General features: G+C 56.9%; 1 protein-coding gene across 1 annotated transcript in view; it reads right to left on the bottom strand.

Annotated features, from left to right (window-relative positions):
• Window positions 1-1,652: 1,652 nt before the first annotated feature.
• The window catches only part of RAB35 (RAB35, member RAS oncogene family), a 19,356-nt gene continuing 2,807 nt past the window's right edge, over window positions 1,653-18,201 (bottom strand). The window contains exons 3-8 of the mRNA XM_029921616.1: window positions 18,158-18,199; window positions 13,037-13,087; window positions 10,269-10,392; window positions 5,389-5,513; window positions 5,175-5,299; window positions 1,653-3,894 (exon numbers count right to left, since the gene is read on the bottom strand). Of these exons, the coding sequence (XP_029777476.1) occupies window positions 3,766-3,894; window positions 5,175-5,299; window positions 5,389-5,513; window positions 10,269-10,392; window positions 13,037-13,087; window positions 18,158-18,199 (596 nt within the window). The 3' untranslated portion in view covers window positions 1,653-3,765. The remainder of the gene's footprint in view (window positions 3,895-5,174; window positions 5,300-5,388; window positions 5,514-10,268; window positions 10,393-13,036; window positions 13,088-18,157; window positions 18,200-18,201) is intronic.

The following is an 18,201-nucleotide window of genomic DNA, read 5'->3' as shown; positions in this document are numbered from 1 at the left end:
GGCTCCCACATCCAACCCCAGGCACTGTGCCCCCCCCCCCGCCATTTTGGAATATGGGGAACAGAAGGAATGGAGACCGTTCTCTGCATGCCTCAGGAGGCTGCTGCAGCCCCCAGCTGGCCTGCGCCGTGGGGCTGTGGGGGCCTGGTCCCTACAGGACACCAGGCCCACGGCTGAGCCTCTATCTCTCCCCCCAGTCTCTGGCCCAGGGCATAAAGGGGGAGGCGGCTCCTCACCCACGTGCATGCACCTCTGCCCGGGGCTCCTCTGCGGCAGGAGGCCCAGCCTGCGGAGCCCGAGGGCACGGGGCTCTTCTCTCAAGCACTCAAGTCTCAATGGGCTCCACCGGGGCTTGGCTGATGCCACCCCAAGCTCAGGAGGAAGGGCCCTGCCCCGCTGGCCGCCACTGTTCTCCCTCCCTGGCCTCCAGGCCAGCCAGCGTTCTTGTGGGCCCTCTGCAGGCTTTAGCCATCCAGCCCTTCCCCCTTCTTGGGGCCAGAGCAAGAAGGGGGTCTCATCCTCTTCCACGGCCCCCTGTTCCCCTCACACATACAAGGTCTTGGCTCAGCCAAGCAACTCCAGGCCACACGATGGCCCCAGAGGGGTCTGCAGTCAGCCACCTCCACCTCAAGGGCAGCGCTGGCACCACAGGGCGTCTGCCTCCAGATACTGCCTGCCAGGCCTGCAGAAGGGTGAATCCTGCAACCTGCTGCTTCTGCTCCTTCCTCAGCAGCCACTCCACCTTCTCTGCTGAGGCCCTAACTCAGAGACCCCCCGGGCCGAGTCCGCCCGCAAGCTGCTTTACAAAGGATCATCTCCCTCCCTCACACGGGAAAAGCACAGCAGGGACGAGCGGAAAGAATGTACCTATAGATATGTACATACCACAGTGCTGTAATTTTGTATGTAGCAATCATGTAAATACATGTATGGATTTTATAATATACATATTCTATATAAATCTATAAAGGCATATTTTTAGAAAAACAGCGCACCACTGCTTCTTTTGAAAATAGTCTAAGAATAAAATGAATTTCTACAGAGCCTCCCGCCTCAGTCATTGGGTACCTGGAGGGCTTGTCTAGACAGGTCAGGACACAGCTCACATGTCAGAAGCACCACCACCAGCTGGCTGTGGTGGCAGAGGCACTAGTGAGTCCCTCACCCACATGGGAGCTCACCTCCCATCTTGGCGTGCCCAGGGAGCGGATCCGGCTGGGAGGGGGCATCCTGTCCGTGATAGCTCTGTGTGGACCGCCTGCACACCCGCCGGGGGCCCGGGCACCCCACCAGCGCTACAGCTGCCCAGCTCCGGGCGGGCCCCGCCAGCGCAGCTCCCCAAGCCTGGAGCGGGCCCTGCAGCCGGACAGAAATCGCGGCTGCATTCTTCCGGGCACCGGAGAATAAACACGGCACTTCCCAGGACACCATCCCACGTGCGCTCCTGACCTGTGCATCACACCAGAGGGGAGGCTCGACCTGGACCAATCTTTTGTGGAGAAAGCAAACCTGGCTTCTGAAGGCATCCCTGGGCCTCAAAAGGCACCTGTGCTGGACTCCGACCAGAACAAACGAGCTGGATCCAGTGGGCAGGAAGAAGCCAGGCCCACCCAGAGCACAGCTGGAGGAGAGGAAATAGATCCTGGAAGAAAACTTGGCAGCTTGAACCTTTATTTTTAGTATTTTTTTAAAAAGCATTAATTAGAAACTTTCAATACAGAAATAATCCTAGCAAACCATTTAAAAGTTTTGTTGTTCGACAGGAATTTCACATCAGGTCCACCAGGACGTCGGTCCAGCCCTGTGAGTCCCCCACCCCCACCCCCATTCATGCGTGTAACACTCAGTGGGACAGGCACACCGTCGTCACCACAATCACCCCACCACCTGGGTCTGGACAGCCGGTTGCCAGAGAGCCATAGTGTCTTCTAGCCTGGGCCGGAAACGTCCAGGACCCCTCGCCCTTATTGCTTGAATTTGCAAGCACCGCCACACTGACGTCAGGTGAGTGCCGCCCACCCCCACAGGACCTGCGGTCACTCGGTGGCCACACTGCACAGCACCGCTCCCCCAGGCCCAGAGCTCCCCCCCTGCAGGTGGCCCCAGCGAAGGCCTGGCCACACAACCACAGGCTTTTGGCAATCTGGGGAAGTGGAGGGACAGGTCAGAAGAAACCCCCAGTTTTTATTGATTAAAAACCCACCAACAGTGTTAACATGGAAAATCTGCAGTGTGATCTGTGACGTGATTGTCCAGTCAGGGCTTCGCCTGGAAAATTGCCTAGGAAAGGAAATCTAACAAAACACATCATGGTGTTGAAATAAATTATTCCCAGGTTACGTGATCCTTTTAGGGGAAAGGTGAATGATGAAGTGTCCCGCGGGGGACAGTAATCAAGTGCAGATGACCCTGGCTTTTTCCTCCAGGGGACCAGGATCAAAGCTGCTGGCTCCCAGCCCCGGCTGCCATTCCTTCCCACCCGCTAAGAAATCCTCATGCCGCCTTTGTATTACAACAGTTCTGTCTCTGCTCCAAGGCTGCCTGCCGTCCACCTCCGAGGCGGCGTCCCCACAGTCCAGCAGCCCCCAGCACCCACTCCTCAGATCTGAAGGCGCCTGATGCTGCAACACGGGGACCCAGGAAGTCGGTGGGAAGCCCTAGGCCGACACGGACGGGGTGGGAGGCACGGTCTTCCTTCACACCAAGAAACAGCCGGGGAGGCAAAGCTGCTTGCCGAGAGCCCAGCCCCGGCGACAGGAAGCCATCCAACTCTTCCAAAAACACTAGACCCGAAGTGGGGAGGCCACAACTTTTGCTGCTGTGCCAACCAAACCTCAGGAAGAGAAAGTGTAAGGAATTTAATTCATTTGATTTGGCTTCATTTTATCTGTTAAAATAATGCTCCTCAGCGCCTCTGCAAGCCCCAGCCCTGCACAGACACACCCCTACCTTTCTGTTGGAACTGAAACAGGCTGGTAAAAATTAAAAGCCATGGCTCTCCTGGGTTTGCGATTCAGAGGCATCTAGAAAGGACAAGAAACCTGGTGACCAAGAGGCAGGAGCAACTGTTTCTGCAAACCAAAAGGCCAGGCCTCTAATGGGAACCCCCAGGCCTACCTCGAGGCTGGGCTTCACCCCAGCTGCCTGCCAGGATGGTTACAGGGGGTGGGGAGGGAAGGGAGCCGACCTGGGAACAGACTCGGCACGGGCCCCAGAGGGAGGCGAGATCCTATGTGCCGGAGACAGAAGCCAACGGCCCGTCGGAGAGAACAAGCAATATGGAAGAAGGCCCTCTCCACCAGCCCAGGTTGGCAAAAGGTGTGGCCAGAACTCGACCCTGTCTCCTCAGGAAGCAGCTGGCAGTAGATGGTATGAGGCGGGGGGGAGCGGAGGGTCTATTGTAGCAGGCTGGCATTAAGGAGGCAAAAGCCAGAGCAGGACGAGGGTGATGCGGCTGGTTAAAGCAATATACATTATGTACAAACTCTGGTTAATCAGTCCGCTCGGCTGGCAGCGTCCTCGCCGGGCCCAGGTGCCTTGGCCGGGGAGGGGGCAGGGGCACCAGAAGGGAAGGGCAGGGTGTCCAACACCTTCTTGGCACTCAAGGGGGGAGGGGAGGAAGTGCCGATGGCGCCTCCTGATACAAAAACGTGGAGAGAATTCTTTAAATAACGGCACGAAACGGAGACTGTTCCCAAGGAGCCCCGAGGGCCTTGGGCCGGGGAGCGGCCACAGCGCAGTCTCTGCAGTGGGCTGGGTGGGCCGTTAGCAGCAGCGTTTCTTTCGTTTACTGTTCTTCGTGAGCTTCACCACGTCGTTCTGTTGTTGCTGCTGCTGTTTCGCTAAGTTGTCTTTCTTTGCTCGGAGGACCAGCTCTGTGATGCAGTTGAACATCTGTGAGGACGAGAGAGGCAGGATGGACCTCACAGCCGGTGAGGAGACCCCGTCCCAGTGCCACCTCTGCCGGCCAGCACAGCCGCCTCCCGGGCCCAGCTTCCTATTTCTACTCATGAGGTTGCTGTGTATGTATGTCCTCAGACCCTGCCTGGGAGGAGGTGGTGAATGCTAAAGGTCAAAAAAACATCACCAAAGCCCCATGAGCTGTGTCTTGGAAAGCCAGTCTCGGGGATTTTCCAGTCTTTCTTTTAAAAAAAGAGAAAGAACTTCTCCAGCTAGAATCTTCGGACAAGACCCCTGCTCTGGTGACCCAGAGCCTGCCCACTGCATGTCGTGTCACCCACCTAGAACCTTCCCTGGACCACCCCAAGATATCCTTGTGGTGCCAGGACCCAGTGGAACCCCACCTGCCCGCTGCCTTTAGAGGCACCAAGCACTTATCATCTGCTTCAGTTACTCCTCACAACCCAGGGGGGCGGGGGAAGGGGTCCTCATCCCACCCTGACCTACAGGAGGGGACAGGTAGAACCGGGAGAGGTTATGTCACTGCCCAAGGTCACACAGAGAGGGCCCAGTACTATGATCCCAAACCCGACTCCAAAGTGCCCAGGCTCCCTGCCACTGTGCAGTTGGTGTCCAGGATAGAGTGGGGATGGTGGCATCCCTGGGTCTCCAGACCCCACACACTGGAGTGGGACTCACCCGAAGCTACGAGCACGGCCTGCCTGTGCTTGTAGCAAAAGGTCCCACTTCTGTAACACGGACTCCCAACCGCACTCCAACAGGCCTAGCAGAAGCGAAGCTGCCTCTGGCCAGAGGCTCAGCTGCTCTGATGGGGATGTGCATCCCCGGAGCTTCTGGGGGATCGCAGCAGGCGCCGACCTCAACTCTGGAGGCCCCAGGAAAGCCTCGAGAGCAGGAAGAGGTACCAGTGGTGGGGCTGGGGAGGGCAGCGAGGCAGAAGACTGAGCGGGAACCACGTGTGGCTGGGGCGTGGGACCAGTCTGAGTAGGACTCGACCTCTTACAAGTTGGGGGACTGTCCTCAGTTTGGAACCCCAGTTTCCTATATAAAATGTGGAAGTAACTTCGGTCAAGGCCTGTTGAGATATGAGCTAACAGCACTTGTAAAGGGCCTAGTGTGACGCGTGCAGCAGGCACACAGGAGGCCCCAACACATGGCAGTTGTTACGATGGTTCCCTGGGCGGCTCGAAGCAGCAAGAGGACTCTGGCGGGACAGAGCGGGGCCCCACTCCCTCCCCCGGCTCAGGACTCACCTCTTCCACGTTGACATTCTCCTTAGCGCTGGTCTCGAACAACTGGATCCCCATCTGCCCTGCGAATTTGTAGGCATCTTCCGTTTCCACCACCTTCCGCTCAGGGTCGTCGTTCTTATTCCCCACTTGGAGGCAAAGCAGAGTCAGCGCGGCCCTGCGGTGGCTGCCCCGCCGCCCTCCGTGCCGCCGGCCCACCCCGGGGGTCCAGCCTCACCTAATATTCGGCACACGTCGTCACAGTTTTGATTGATTTCATGAAGCCACCGCTTGACATTGACAAAGGACTCAGCACTGGTGACATCGTAAACCACGATGACCCCGTGGGTCCCCCGATAATACCTGTAGGGTCAGGATCGGTCAGAGGTTCAGCCTAGACACGTCACTTCAGCCTCTTCGCTAAGACCTACCCGCCACACCCGGAGAGCAGCCAGGGAGACGGTGACGGACAAGCACGTCTCCCGCAAGACCCCCGGCCCCTGCTCTCCCTGTGACCTCGGCTGGACGTCCTGGGACCGTGCCCCAGCCGGGACGCTCAGCAGCACTGTTCCTCCTCTCGCTGGTCCCCAAGGCGCCAGTGAGTAGGGAGTGGCCCTGAGGTGGCCAAGCAAGCTGTCTGAATCTGCCACTAGCTTGAAACTTCTCTGAAATCTTATGGTTGGGTTTTTTTTTAATGTTTATTTATTTTTGAGAGAGACAGAGAAACAGGGTGAGCAGGGGAGGGTCAGAAAGAGAGGGAGACACAGAATCCGAAGAGAGGCTCCAGGCTCTGAGTGGTCAGCACGGGGCTCGAACCCACGAACCGAAGCTGAAGCCGGACACTAACCTGAGCCACCCAGGCGTCCCTGAAGTTTTATGTTTAAAATGCAAGTCATTTTTGTGTTTGACGTATCATCACCGTCCTTGTTTTCACATTCAGAGGTTTTTCTCTGCTCAAACCTTACTAAGATGCCATACTCGACGACACACCATTTGTGAGGCCAACACCTCATTCGCTCGGCTAGGGGCAGGTGGACCCCTCCCTTCTGCCACGCCAGGCTCATCCCTGCCGGCGGCAGAGAGCGGCGCACGGAAACAGGGCATCTGGGCACAGCTGAGAAGAGGGTGTCCCAGACGGGCCACCATCCAAACGTGCAGATCCTATAGCCTGAGGTCAGCAGAAGGTGTGGAAGGCAGGCAGCTGTGAACGTCGCCCCCGGACACCACGACCCCGCTCGTTTACACGGGTCCGGTGGCAGGATGGAGGTCGGTGAGCCCACGCGACTCCGGGCCCGATGGGGCCTGAGCCCTCGGCCTCCCAGCTGTGGGAGGGCAGCTCCTCCCGCGCCACAGCCTTCGAGCCGGTCACGGAGCGGGTGCGGCCACGCCCCCACAACCTGCTCACCGGCACTCGGGCCACCTCTCCACTTCCTAGGCCCAGTCACAGGACGGAGGCTGCCCTGGCTCCGTCTCTGAAAAGCCGTGGGACCCCGGGAAGGTTACTGCATGCACCTCGCCATCCCGTTTCCTCAACTATAAGACAGACGTTATCGGCACTCCCCCCTGGGATGGCTGTGAGGAGCAGAGGAGACGGCTTGTGTTCTCACAAGGGCCGAGGCGCGGCGTCTCTTTACCATCAGCACTGTTCCCTCCGTGACAAGCTGGCCCCCTCAAACAGGTGGAAGAAAACCACGGGGCAGCACCCAAGGCACCAGAGAAGGCTATTTTTCCGAGCAGAAACAGGCCATGTCCTGCTCTGGGGTCCAGCCCCGCTTGTGTCCCCGTCTCCACCCCTCAGAAACCAGCCGAGGACTCCCCGGGATGCAGCCCCCGCCTGGGGGCCCCGCCTGGCAGCAGGCAAGCCGTGCTGGGGCCAGGCCCTCGACCAGCGCTCACCCCTGCCGCGGCGGCCACCACGGGGAGCATCACGCAACTGGGCGGGAGTGCACGCCAGGACCTGGGCGACAGATGACTGTTCCCTAACAGCAAAGGTAGGCTAAGCAGGGAACACGCTTCCCAGCTCTCTGTGCTGGACTATTGAAGATGCCAAAAAATGCGGACAGCGGCTTTATCCGAGCGTGAGCACTAGTCTGCGGATGAGCTCTGACGAGGCGGGCACCAGTGCATCTGGGCCTCCATTCATCACCGCCACCGGCGCAGCACCCAGCATTCTGCACCCAGCACCCTACTAATCTTCACAGCAACCTGGTAGGAAAGACAGGAGGGTCGCCATCTTACCAACGAAGACACGCGGCCAAGCTGAGTGACCTGCTGAAGTCACAGTGTCTGGGTCTGACTCCCGGTCCAGGGCCCGGTACCAGAGGGGATTCCCTTCCTGGTCACTCACCCTCCGACACCTCATTACCCACTCCTCCCCAGCCCGCGCCCCAGCTGCGCCTCTCAGGTCGGCAGACCCTCGCTGCCGGGACAGAAGAAGCAGGGTGACAGCAGGGCTCCTGGCCAGGCTAACAGGATGCAGTTTTAGTTTCTCTTTTCATGCCCTGACTCAGGAAAGGCCACGGCCCCAGTTCCTGAGAACAACCCCTGAACTCTTCCAAGACCCCTCCCTTCAACTGCCACCCACGTCACAAGGTATCAAGTCTTTCCACGGCCCCTCGGTGTGGCCTGCAGCACAGAACAGGGGACCACACAGTGGCATTTCCCCAGACAGGCAAGGCGGCCAGCAGGGGCTGAGCTGATGCCCACCGGCCACCACCATGCAGCACCACCACCGCCCCGAGCACCCCAAAACACACGCACACTGCCCTCAGGCAGCTGAGCCGCTCCAGCGTCCCCAGCAGGCTAAAGGAGGTGGCTTGCCCTGTTCCCACCGTGCCCTGGAGAGAGCTGACCTCAAGGAGGTCCGGGGCTCCTCTGCACCCAGCCCGCCGCCCTGCCCAGAGCCCTTCTCGTGGCCACGGGCCCAGGATTCTCGGCCACCCTGAGTTCCCTGAGTAGAGACACCAGGACATCTCCCTCAGCCCCGGTCCCTCAGGATAGGAGCCGGCAGAGAACAGGGCCGTGGACTGAACCAGAAGGTGAGAGCTCTGGCATCAAACGGACCTCAATTCAACTTCTGACTAACCAACCAAACTAAGTCACTTTATCCTCTCTGGGTCTCAGCTCTCTCGTCCATAAAATGGAGCTAACCGCACGACTCTATTCGGGATTAAATGAAATGGACTAGATAAAATCCCAGCTCAGAGTAAAGACATGTGGGGCCGATGCCCGGGCCTCCTGACCCCACACAAGAAGTCTTGCGCAGGTCTGGACGGATGCTTGGGCTGCCCATGAGTCCATTCTACCCTACAGAGCCTTGACCCCCGATGCCCTCCTTAAGGTACTGCTGCCAATTCCTATGACACATGGGGACTCAGCTCACCAGCAAGTAGTCACAGAGAGCTGCACTGGGGGGACCCGCGGGGTCTGGGGAACCACAGCCACGGCACACTGGCACCCGCCACGGCTGGCCCTAGGACAGAGGCCCCTCCTGCTCAGGGTCTGCTCGGGCTCCAGCCCTGAGCCAGGGCCACCTACCCACTGGCATAGCCGCTCTCCCCGCCTGGCCAGCACCCCTGAGAATCCGCCAACACTCCTGCCCACCACCATGGAGGTTTTCACCCCTCAGAAGATCCTGAAGAGCCTCACGCTGGGCAGCCAGCCTAGGGTCTGTCCCACGTCCATGCCAAAAGGATGGTCACTCACCCTCCGACACCTCATCACCCACTCCTCCCCAGCCTGTGCCCCAGCCGCGCCTCTCAGGTCGGCAGACCCATGCTGCCGAGACAGAAGAAGCAGGGTGACAATAGGGCTCCCTGCCATGGGTCTCTGGCCAAAAAAGACTCCTCACCCACTTTCTCAAGAGCCCCCCGCCACACTGGAACCTTTGGTGCGAGGCAAAGGAGAGGCCCTCCAGAGAGCAATACCACGGGCCAGACACCTGCTCCTTCTCTGCACAAACCAAGGCGTGGAGCTCAGGCTCTGTGCTCGCTGGGGGCAGGACCCTGAGAAGCTCCCTCCTCTGTAAAATGGGGGAGATCATGGCACCAACTACAGAAAGCTCAACGGGATTATCCACGTGAAGCCTGAGCACAGAGGACATGGCACACACGACTCAGCATTAAAGCAAATTCTAAGGGGCGCCTGGGTGGCTCAGTGGGTTAAACGGCCGACTTAGGCTCAGGTCATGATCTCACAGTCCAGAAGTTCAAGCCCCGCATCAGGCTCTGTGCTGACAGCTCAGAGCCCGGAGCCGGCTTCAGATTCTATGTCTCCCTCTCTCTGCCCCTCCCCTGCTCGTTCTCTGCCTCGGTCTCTCAAAATTTAAAAAAAAAACGTTTAAAAAAATTTTAGGAAAAAAAAAGCAAATTCTAAGATGAAACTCTCTGGGAAACTGAAGGACAGAGAGTTTAGGCAACTTGCCCAAGGTCACACAGAAGAAGACAAATATAAATTCTGAACGGTCTTCAAAGCCTGCTCCTTCCTGGAACTTTTTCTACTAAGGGCCCAAGAACCAAGAGCCCCTCTACAGGACCCCTGCTGTCTGCACTCCAGCCAGGCTCGCCTCCTGTGCACGGCGAAGGGCCACAGACGTGCTGAGGCTGCACAGGCAGGCAATCCACCGGGAGAGCCAGGCTCCCAGTAAGTGGCTTGGGGAGGAGAGGAGAGGCCTCACGGTGGCCTCCTCTGTACCAGTGCTCTTCCAGACCTCTCAATGGAGAGAAACCTCTAAGAAGTCAGGAGCCTACACAGCGACCCAGCCTGTCATAGCTGGCACCTAACATGAGTAACTCACTAAGCATCTGACCACCTAGGAAGCCAGCATCGCTGTTATGCCATTTTCCAGACAAAGGAACCAAAGGCCAGAGGGTAAGCTGTCCAGCTAGCTGCCCTCTCCTGCCAGCCCCAGAGCTGGGGCCCAAAGCCACTGGCCACCCGTGGGCAGCAGCCGTACCTCATGACCTCCCCCTAGCTCAACCCCAGCAACGGTGGCCAGCCGGAGTTCCCCTCGGACAGCTCAGGGGCCCATCTCAGGGACATTTCTATGACTTTGGACACCTGACACTGCATCCGAATGTAGGTGGCCAGTCAGAATGGGAACGGGCCGGCCAGACTCACGTGGAGGTGATGGTGCGGAAGCGCTCCTGCCCGGCCGTGTCCCAGATCTGCAGCTTCACTTTCTCCCCATTGATCTCCACAGTCCGAATCTTGAAGTCCACTCCGATCGTGGTGATGTAGCTGCCTGCACACACACGCACGTTAGCAAGGCCCACACGGTGCCCCTCAGACCTCCCCTCACCTGCACAGGTGACTCTGGCCTCCACAATCCCTCCCCACTCACTCTCCGTGCCCAGCACTTTTGAGATCCCAGGGACACAGCCCGGAACAAGAAATTCAAGGTCTGGGGGCACCTGGGTGGTTCAGTCGATTAAGCATCCGACTCTAGAATTCAGCTCAGGTCATGATCTTCCGGTTGGTGAGATGGAGCCCTGCATCGGGTTTGTGCTAATGGTGCAGAGCCTGCTTGGGATTCCCTCTCTCCCTCTCTGCCCCTCCCCTGCTTGCTCTCTCTCTCTCAAAATAAATTAATAAACTTAAAAAAAAAACCACCACGGTCCACAACCAGATGGAGCCTTCAGTGGAGGTAAGGGCAAGAGACAGGACACAATGAAACACAGTGGTAAGGAAGACCATTTCGGGAGTGATGAGCACCACAAAGGAAATAAAACCAGGAGGAGACAGGCTCCTCTCCTCGGAGGGGCTGGCGCAGACGTGTCAGCAGTGGCCTGAGTGGGGAGGCACCGCAGACACACTCCGGGGTTTTTTCTGTGCGCTCCAAATGCTGTAAATGACCCACAGCATTAACTTCCTAACACACAAGTCCTCACCTGTATTTGGAAAACACTGCTCTAGGCAAAGGAGATAATCACAAAAATAGCAACAGCAAGGGGGGAGAGGGTGTCACAAGAGGTCACGCACGTGGTGGGAAGCAGGTAGGGGGACGACAGGCCAGATCTTAGGGCCTTTGTGCCATTTTCGCAAGCTTGGGCTTTCTCTGGTGTGTGGCAGGGAGGCACTGAAGGGTCTGAATCAGAGCATGAGCCGCACTGTAAATAGTTCTCTTTGGGCATCTGTGTGGAAGATGGAGTTGAAGAAAAAAATCTAGCCAACGTCCTCCTGGATGGGACTATGACAAAGAGCACACATTCACACTCCGCTTGGGGCTTACTGTGTAACGCAGTGATGCAGACAAGATCCACACACACCTGAAAATATGGGGTGTGACAAGTGGGTCAAAGGGTGGGGGGGTGGAGATCAAGGAAGGCTTTGGGGAGGAAGTCACACTTGGGCCTGGCTTGAATGAACAGGTACAATTTCCAAGGCTGAGAAGCTGGGGGGGGCGGGGGCGGTAATCTACCAGCACCTAGAGGCAGAGCCCAAGGATGCTGCTTGACATCCTTACGCACAGAGCAGCCCTACCACAAGGAACCGCAGGGCCCCAAGGGTCAATGGTGCCAATGGGGGAAACCCTGGTAGAAACTGCCCACGTGAGAAGGCTGCTAAGGTTTTCAAACACAGGAAAGACCCTGCCAGAGACACGATGGACCCCGCCGTCGGGCAAGGGATGGACAGAAGCTGCTGTAACGCTTTAGGCCAGAACCACAACGGTCTCAGCTAGGACGCTGGTGGGGGAAACGGAAAGGAGAGAGACCGCAAAGGAGACCAGAGCTGAAAGCGCCTGGGGGGAGGAACACGAGGGACACAGGAACAAGAGAGGTGCTCCCGGGCATGAGGAGGGCCCAGCAGTGGCCACTCAGGGACAGGAAATACAACCACCAACTGCTGCTACTTCCTGAGTGTTCCTCAGTCCAGGCACCAGGACTCGTGCGGTCTCAGGTAACCCTCGTAGTAACCTCTGCGGGAGGAACAGGGAGCGGTCCCATTTTACAGACCAGTGGAGACTCAGTCACACTCACAGTCACACAGGAAGACGGCCCTTGCCATCGTCACAGCACCAGTGGTGCTGCAGGGCTGCCGTCGGGAGAAACCCACTTCTCCCCCAGGGGGGAAGTGTCAGCCATGAAATTACTTCCTAATTGCAGCCTGCCACCCAACCACAGCGTACAGAATTCCCGACAACAAGTCACGTTCAGTCCTTGATCACAGAGGCCAAGCCGAAGCCTCTGCAATGAACCTGACGTATTCAACAAACAAAAACATGTCCACCTCCACCAGTGATCAGGAAAATATAACTTCAGATGATAGCGCTTTTTTCCTCTCAGCAAAAAGAATTGACAAGGGACACTTTTAACCCCTTCAGTGGGACCGTCACTTCGCACAGCTTGTTTGGAAGCCGTGTTGGCAGTTTTCAGTGCATATACCCCCTGACCTAGTAACTCCACTTCTATACAAGGATAAACACGCAGCGCATCTCAGCAGATGCACCACTTAAAACAGAAGCAGCCAGAAAGCACACACATCTCAAGAGCACTCCTAATGAAAGATGAACCAGAGGTCTGCTAGAGATGGGGACGGATGGTCCTGGATATGCTGAACGGAAGGCCAGTTGCAGACCCACCACATGTGGAGTTAAAAAAAAAGTCAGCAAGGCACACGCCAGGCTGAACAGAGACTAGCAGAGCACCAGAGCAGGGGCCTGGGAAGGGAGAGCTTTCACTCTTCCCCTGAGTCCACCTGTTTGAAATTTCACACAGGCACGTGCTAACTCATATTTAACTTTTTTTCTTTCTTAAATGTAGAGTCTCTGGGTAGAAAAGGGATGGGCCTGCAAAAGGATTTTCAAACAAAACCGACATTAGGCAAATGCACCAGGTAAAGGGATCTCACACCCGATGGACCCAGCAGCACCCCAGGGGCACACTCACCTGAGAAAGTATTGTCTGCAAAACGTAACAGTAAACTGCTCTTGCCCACACCTGCAAAAGAGAAAGCAGATGAGAGGCGGCCTGAGTCCCTCCCTCTAAGCCCGTCAGTCCTTCCAGGAGATGGCACCCAAGTGATAACTCTAAAGGAGCTCAGGGCGCCTGCCTGGGTGGCTCCGTCAATTAAGTGTCGACTCTTGATCTCGGCTCAGGTCATGATCTCACGGTTCGTGGGACTGAGCCCCACATTGGGCTCTGCGCTGAGGGCATAGAGCCTGCTTGGGATTCTCTCTCCCTCCCTCTGTGCCCCTCCTCTGTTTGTGCCTGTGTGGGCTCTCTCTCACAAATAAATAAACTTAACAACAACAACAAAAAGCTCAACAGACGCATCTCCTGCCTCAACGCTGCTTTTATCTCCCAAACTGGCCACACACCAAGACCATCTCTCCCACCGAAGCTCTGACCTTTTCCTCTGTGCTGGTGAGATAAGCTGTCCCAGATCCCCTGGGGAGAGAGAGGGGAGAGGGGCTCGTGCTCAGCCCTGTGCTGATGAAACTCAGAGGAAGACACCAGAGAACATACATAAAGCAGGACAGTCAGCAAAATGATACTGACCCCAAAGTCTGTCTCAAACACGGTCCCTAGAAAAGCGTACACTGTGTGTGGAGCTTCAGTTTGTGGACAGCATGAGATGAGGAATTGTGGGGCTAGGAGACTGAGATCATGAGGGCCATTTTGCAGGTGAGAAAACTGAGGCCCAGATAACACAAACCAACTGCCAGCCATCTGCCCTGAGGCCACTGTTAGCTGGAAGGATGGGGAAGGGGTGTCTGCTTATGCCTGTCAGCCCAGAAGCCCACATGTGCTCACACCATGTCACTTACCGTGGCATCCCCTGGCATCCTTGTTCTCAGAATGCCGTAAGCCTGGCTTCCCTTTCCTTCAGCACACAGCAGCGTTAGCCCGGGCGCCTGCCTTGTCTCCCCCTGTCCCATACCCTACCCCGGCCACCCCTAAGGCCAACTGGGTGAACCGATCACAGAAGGACGGAATCCGTGCACACAGAGCTTCGTGTGCGGCGGACACTCTGATGCTCCTGTAACTAGCACTATGTCTCTTCAGGTGAGGCACCCGAGGCTCCGGGGAGCTAAGCAGCTGGCCTTCGGGGCCTCTGCAGGAAGTGGGGGGCTGAGCTTTGAATCCAGGGGGTTCTCCTCCAGGGCTCCACAGCTCCTTCCAATACATCCTGCAAGGGGGGTCTTCCTGAGTCTCTTTCAGGAAGTGGAAATAAAAAGACCCCAAAGGGGCTTGTGCATCTCACTCTCAGATTCGTAGCAGCAGCGCTCCCAATGCCAGACGGGTCTCAGGAGCCCCCAAACTAAGTGCAAACTTGTGGCGAGAAGCCCACAAGCGTTCATTAGGTACTGAGAGGGCACTGCCTCCACCCCCGTCCCCTGCTGTTTCTCTAAACCTAACCCACCCCAGACATCCTCTCTGACATCTCTTCTGGGGACTTCTTCAACGAGCCAGTTGTCCAGGGATACCTAAAAGAACTTGCTTCATGGAGCAAACCTGGGCCTTACCTTCCCAAAGACAGGCTGGGGGTGCGGCTCTGAGCAGGTGGGTGCTGCACCCACCGTACCTGCTGCCCCGTGCCTGCAGCGCTCTGGCTCTCGCTCAGAGCCACTTCCTCATTGCTGCCTCCGCGAGGCTTCCTGCTGAGCCCAAGGAGAGCCCAAGTCCTGGGCGGGTCCCTCACGGCGCACTGCCCAGCGCCAACTCCCCAGCAGCCCTACCGGCTCCTTGGCTTCCTCCTGGAGCCTTGTGGGTCCGCTGACTCAGCTAAAAGCTGTGTCTAGGCCACTAGCCGTGAGTTCCTCTAGGAAGGAGATCTTGTCTCGCTTGCCCTGAACATTTACAGAGCTGGAAGCTGGGCCCAGCACTTAGTAGACACCAACAGAGCACTGTTTAACGAGTTCAAGACTAAACAAATGCCAGCTGCACAACAGCTATGCCATCTAATGCTATGACTGCAGCATTCACAGATGCCAAAGCAATGGTTTTCAAATTTGTGGGGGGGGGGGTCAGCAGAATCCTTTTTCAAACTTCAATTTCATGTGACTTCCATATATCTGCAACAGGGAAGGAGGGGGTGCTCTCTGAAAGAAGCAACGTGCCCTCCTGCTTGGCCTCTCGGAGTCCCCTTCACTCCCCCCCCCCATGCTCTGCAGAGCTGCTGAAAACCACCAGGCTGCAGAAAGACCACTACAGTCACCACAGCAACTGCTGCGTTGGGCCTGACACCAACGTCCGGCATTGCTCTTCCCTTTGAAAGGAGGAGAAACCCACCCTGAGAAATGACATCTCCTAAATATCCCCGGAAGAAGCCTCATTGGGAAAACGCACTACTTCCATTCATCCCACAGCACTGGCCCGAGAGAGGTAGTGACAGCTATACCTTCACAGCTGAAGTCAAGGGCTTCCCAAGGGCCACACTGAGCATGAAACCCAACCCACACAGCCCATCACCTTCTACGGTGCAAAGAGCACAGGCCCCGGCACTCAATGCCTCCTGGAAGCCAGGAGACAGGTTGATCTGGCAAACACCAGAGAGGCCCCTCTCAGTTATCACTGCTCTCCCCTGCTCTCTGCCTCCGCAGATGTCTGGTCCTCAAAAAGCCCCCACAAAAGTCCCCGCCTTCAGCCCTAATCTGTCTCCTCTTCAGCTCTGGACTGCTGAAAACCCTCACACCTTCGAGTAAAGCATTCACAACTTTAATCCTGGCTCAGCTACCGGCTCACTGAACAACCTCAGACAAGTCACTTCCTCTCTCTGAGCCTCAGCTCAGGGAGCCTCTCTGCAAAGTAAAAGGCTTTAACTAGTTCTCTGACAGCCACTCAAGCGTCCAGGGTCTAAGCATGAGGATGGCTGCCCCCACCGATCATCAGAGGTGATGTCAGAAGAGCAGAAGCGTAGACCCTCAGCCATAAAGAGCTGCAAAAGCTGAGGGAATGTGTTCCAGAAGCGCGGACGATGTGGCAGGCTGGGAAGAACTCTACATTTATAAAGAGAGAAACGAGCGTTCATCGAGGGCCCTTTGCCAGGCCTGACTCCGGCTGCTCCACAGCACCAACGTGCATCAAGCCCCGGCTCCGCCTGGGACTGGCTGTGTGACTCCGGGCACGGCAGCTCCTCTGAGCTTCGTTCCCTTCCGGGACAGACCACCCAGGCAGGGTGCAAGAACCAGACGAGAGCGTCTGTGACATCACCGGATAACCCTGGAGGGAGCCTCCACGTACGGAGCCCGACGTCCGACTCCTCGCTCAGGTGCCAGGCTCGGCCACCATGTCCCAGGCATCCGGCTTTGACGCCTGTACACGACGTAGTTCTACAAGCTCAGACTGAACCAGGAGCCAGCACGTAACTGAGGGAGTCTCCTCCCACACCTGACTTCTGAGTGGAAAATCAATACCCCAGGCAGAACGGACTGCGAGAACAGGGGCCACCACCATCCCCTGGGGGAGAAAGGCCAACGCACCGCATCTTCTTGCTGAGTTTATGCTTTTCATTTTTGGATATCAACACACAAGCCCTACATGTCTGGCAGGGGGATAAGGACCCCTGACCATGGGGAGCGGGGGGGAAAAAGCGCTGGTGGCAGCCCCTGGGAAGCAAGGCCGGGGCTGCAGTCAAATCCTGTTAAGGCTACAGCCTCGGGACCCTTAGGAATGCCGGAGGCCATCTCCAAGGGTGAGTCTACACAGCTTGTCTGCTTTTCCTTCATTCAAACCAAACGAACCCATCCGCCACCCCTCTAACGCCTTCCTTGACCACAGCTACTCTGCGTCTCCCTCGGCGGCCCCTCACTGCTCCCCTTCCCTCTCCCTTCCACCAGCTGCCGCAGAAACCTCAGCCATCCTTCGCCGCCCGGATCCAAACCACCAACCACAACCCAATCCAGCTTCACAATGAGACCAAAACACACTCACTTCCATGGCCCAGTGTCACCCAACACTCCTCCCGGGTCTTACAACCCCTCTGATTGGCTCTTCCCTTAACAATCCATGGGCTCCACCACCAACCTGGCGTCTGCCTGTCACTCCTTGCCCACACTCAACTCAGGTCTGGTCTATAAACAAGGCATGCTCCCAAGCCTCCTTCTCCATCATATAATTGCAGCAGCTCAGCTATGCGCCCATAAACCTCCCAGAGCCTGCCTCTCTGACCTCTTGGTCACCCCATAAACCTGCTTACCTGCCACACTCCAAACACCTCTAAAACTCCCCACCCTTTCCCAGAAGCCAACCTATCTTTTCCAAGGATACTTAACATTCATTCATTCATTCAACAAATGTGTATTAGGTGCCTACTGGGTGCAAGGCACTGCACGGGGCCCTGGAGAAGGTGCAGTGCACTGAGCTAGGAGCTCTCCACGACCGTGTATATGGTCAAAGCCCTTTTGTAATATTGGCTGACCCACCTCCAATACCCATCTAGAAGACAGTACATAAAAGCAAACAGGTACTGAGCACTCACCATGTACCAGACACTGTTCCCAGCACTGTCTGTGCATTATGTCACTAAATATTCAGTCAGCCCTGTGAGGCAGACCCTACTAATTATTCCATTTTACAGATGAGGAAACAGAACCATACAGACAAAATAATTCAGCAGAAATGTGCCAAGCCCTGTGCGAGGTAACCCTACAAGGCAGGTCCTGGGATTATCCCCATTTTACAGAGGAAGACACTGAGGCTTACAAAGGGCACTAAATCACATCAATAGCTAGCATCTACCTAGAGCTGCCTTTACATCAGGTTGGGCGCTAAGCACTCTGCCAGCTTTATCTCATCAAATACTCACACCACCCCAGCAAGGCAAGTCCCCACTTCACGGATGAGGGAACTGAGGCTCTGAAAGGCGTAACAACTTGCCCAAGGTCACAGAGTGAGGAAGCTGGGAGTCCCAGAACTCGAACCGGGTCTCTGCAAGTCCAGACATCGCGCGACTTGACCAAGGTCACACGTGAGACAGGGGCAGGCGCGGCAAGAGGACCCAACGCCCCAAACCCGACCCCAGCGCGCCCTGCCCCTCCGCTCCGAAGCCCAGTGCCCCAACCTCACCTCCAGGCCACCCGCAGCCCCTCGGCGCGCCCCCGAGGCCAGCG

The sequence above is a fragment of the Suricata suricatta genome, chromosome 14, assembly GCF_006229205.1.
Source record: "Suricata suricatta isolate VVHF042 chromosome 14, meerkat_22Aug2017_6uvM2_HiC, whole genome shotgun sequence".
Taxonomy (NCBI): Eukaryota; Metazoa; Chordata; class Mammalia; order Carnivora; family Herpestidae; genus Suricata; species Suricata suricatta.
This window is presented reverse-complemented; position numbering and strand designations above follow the sequence as displayed.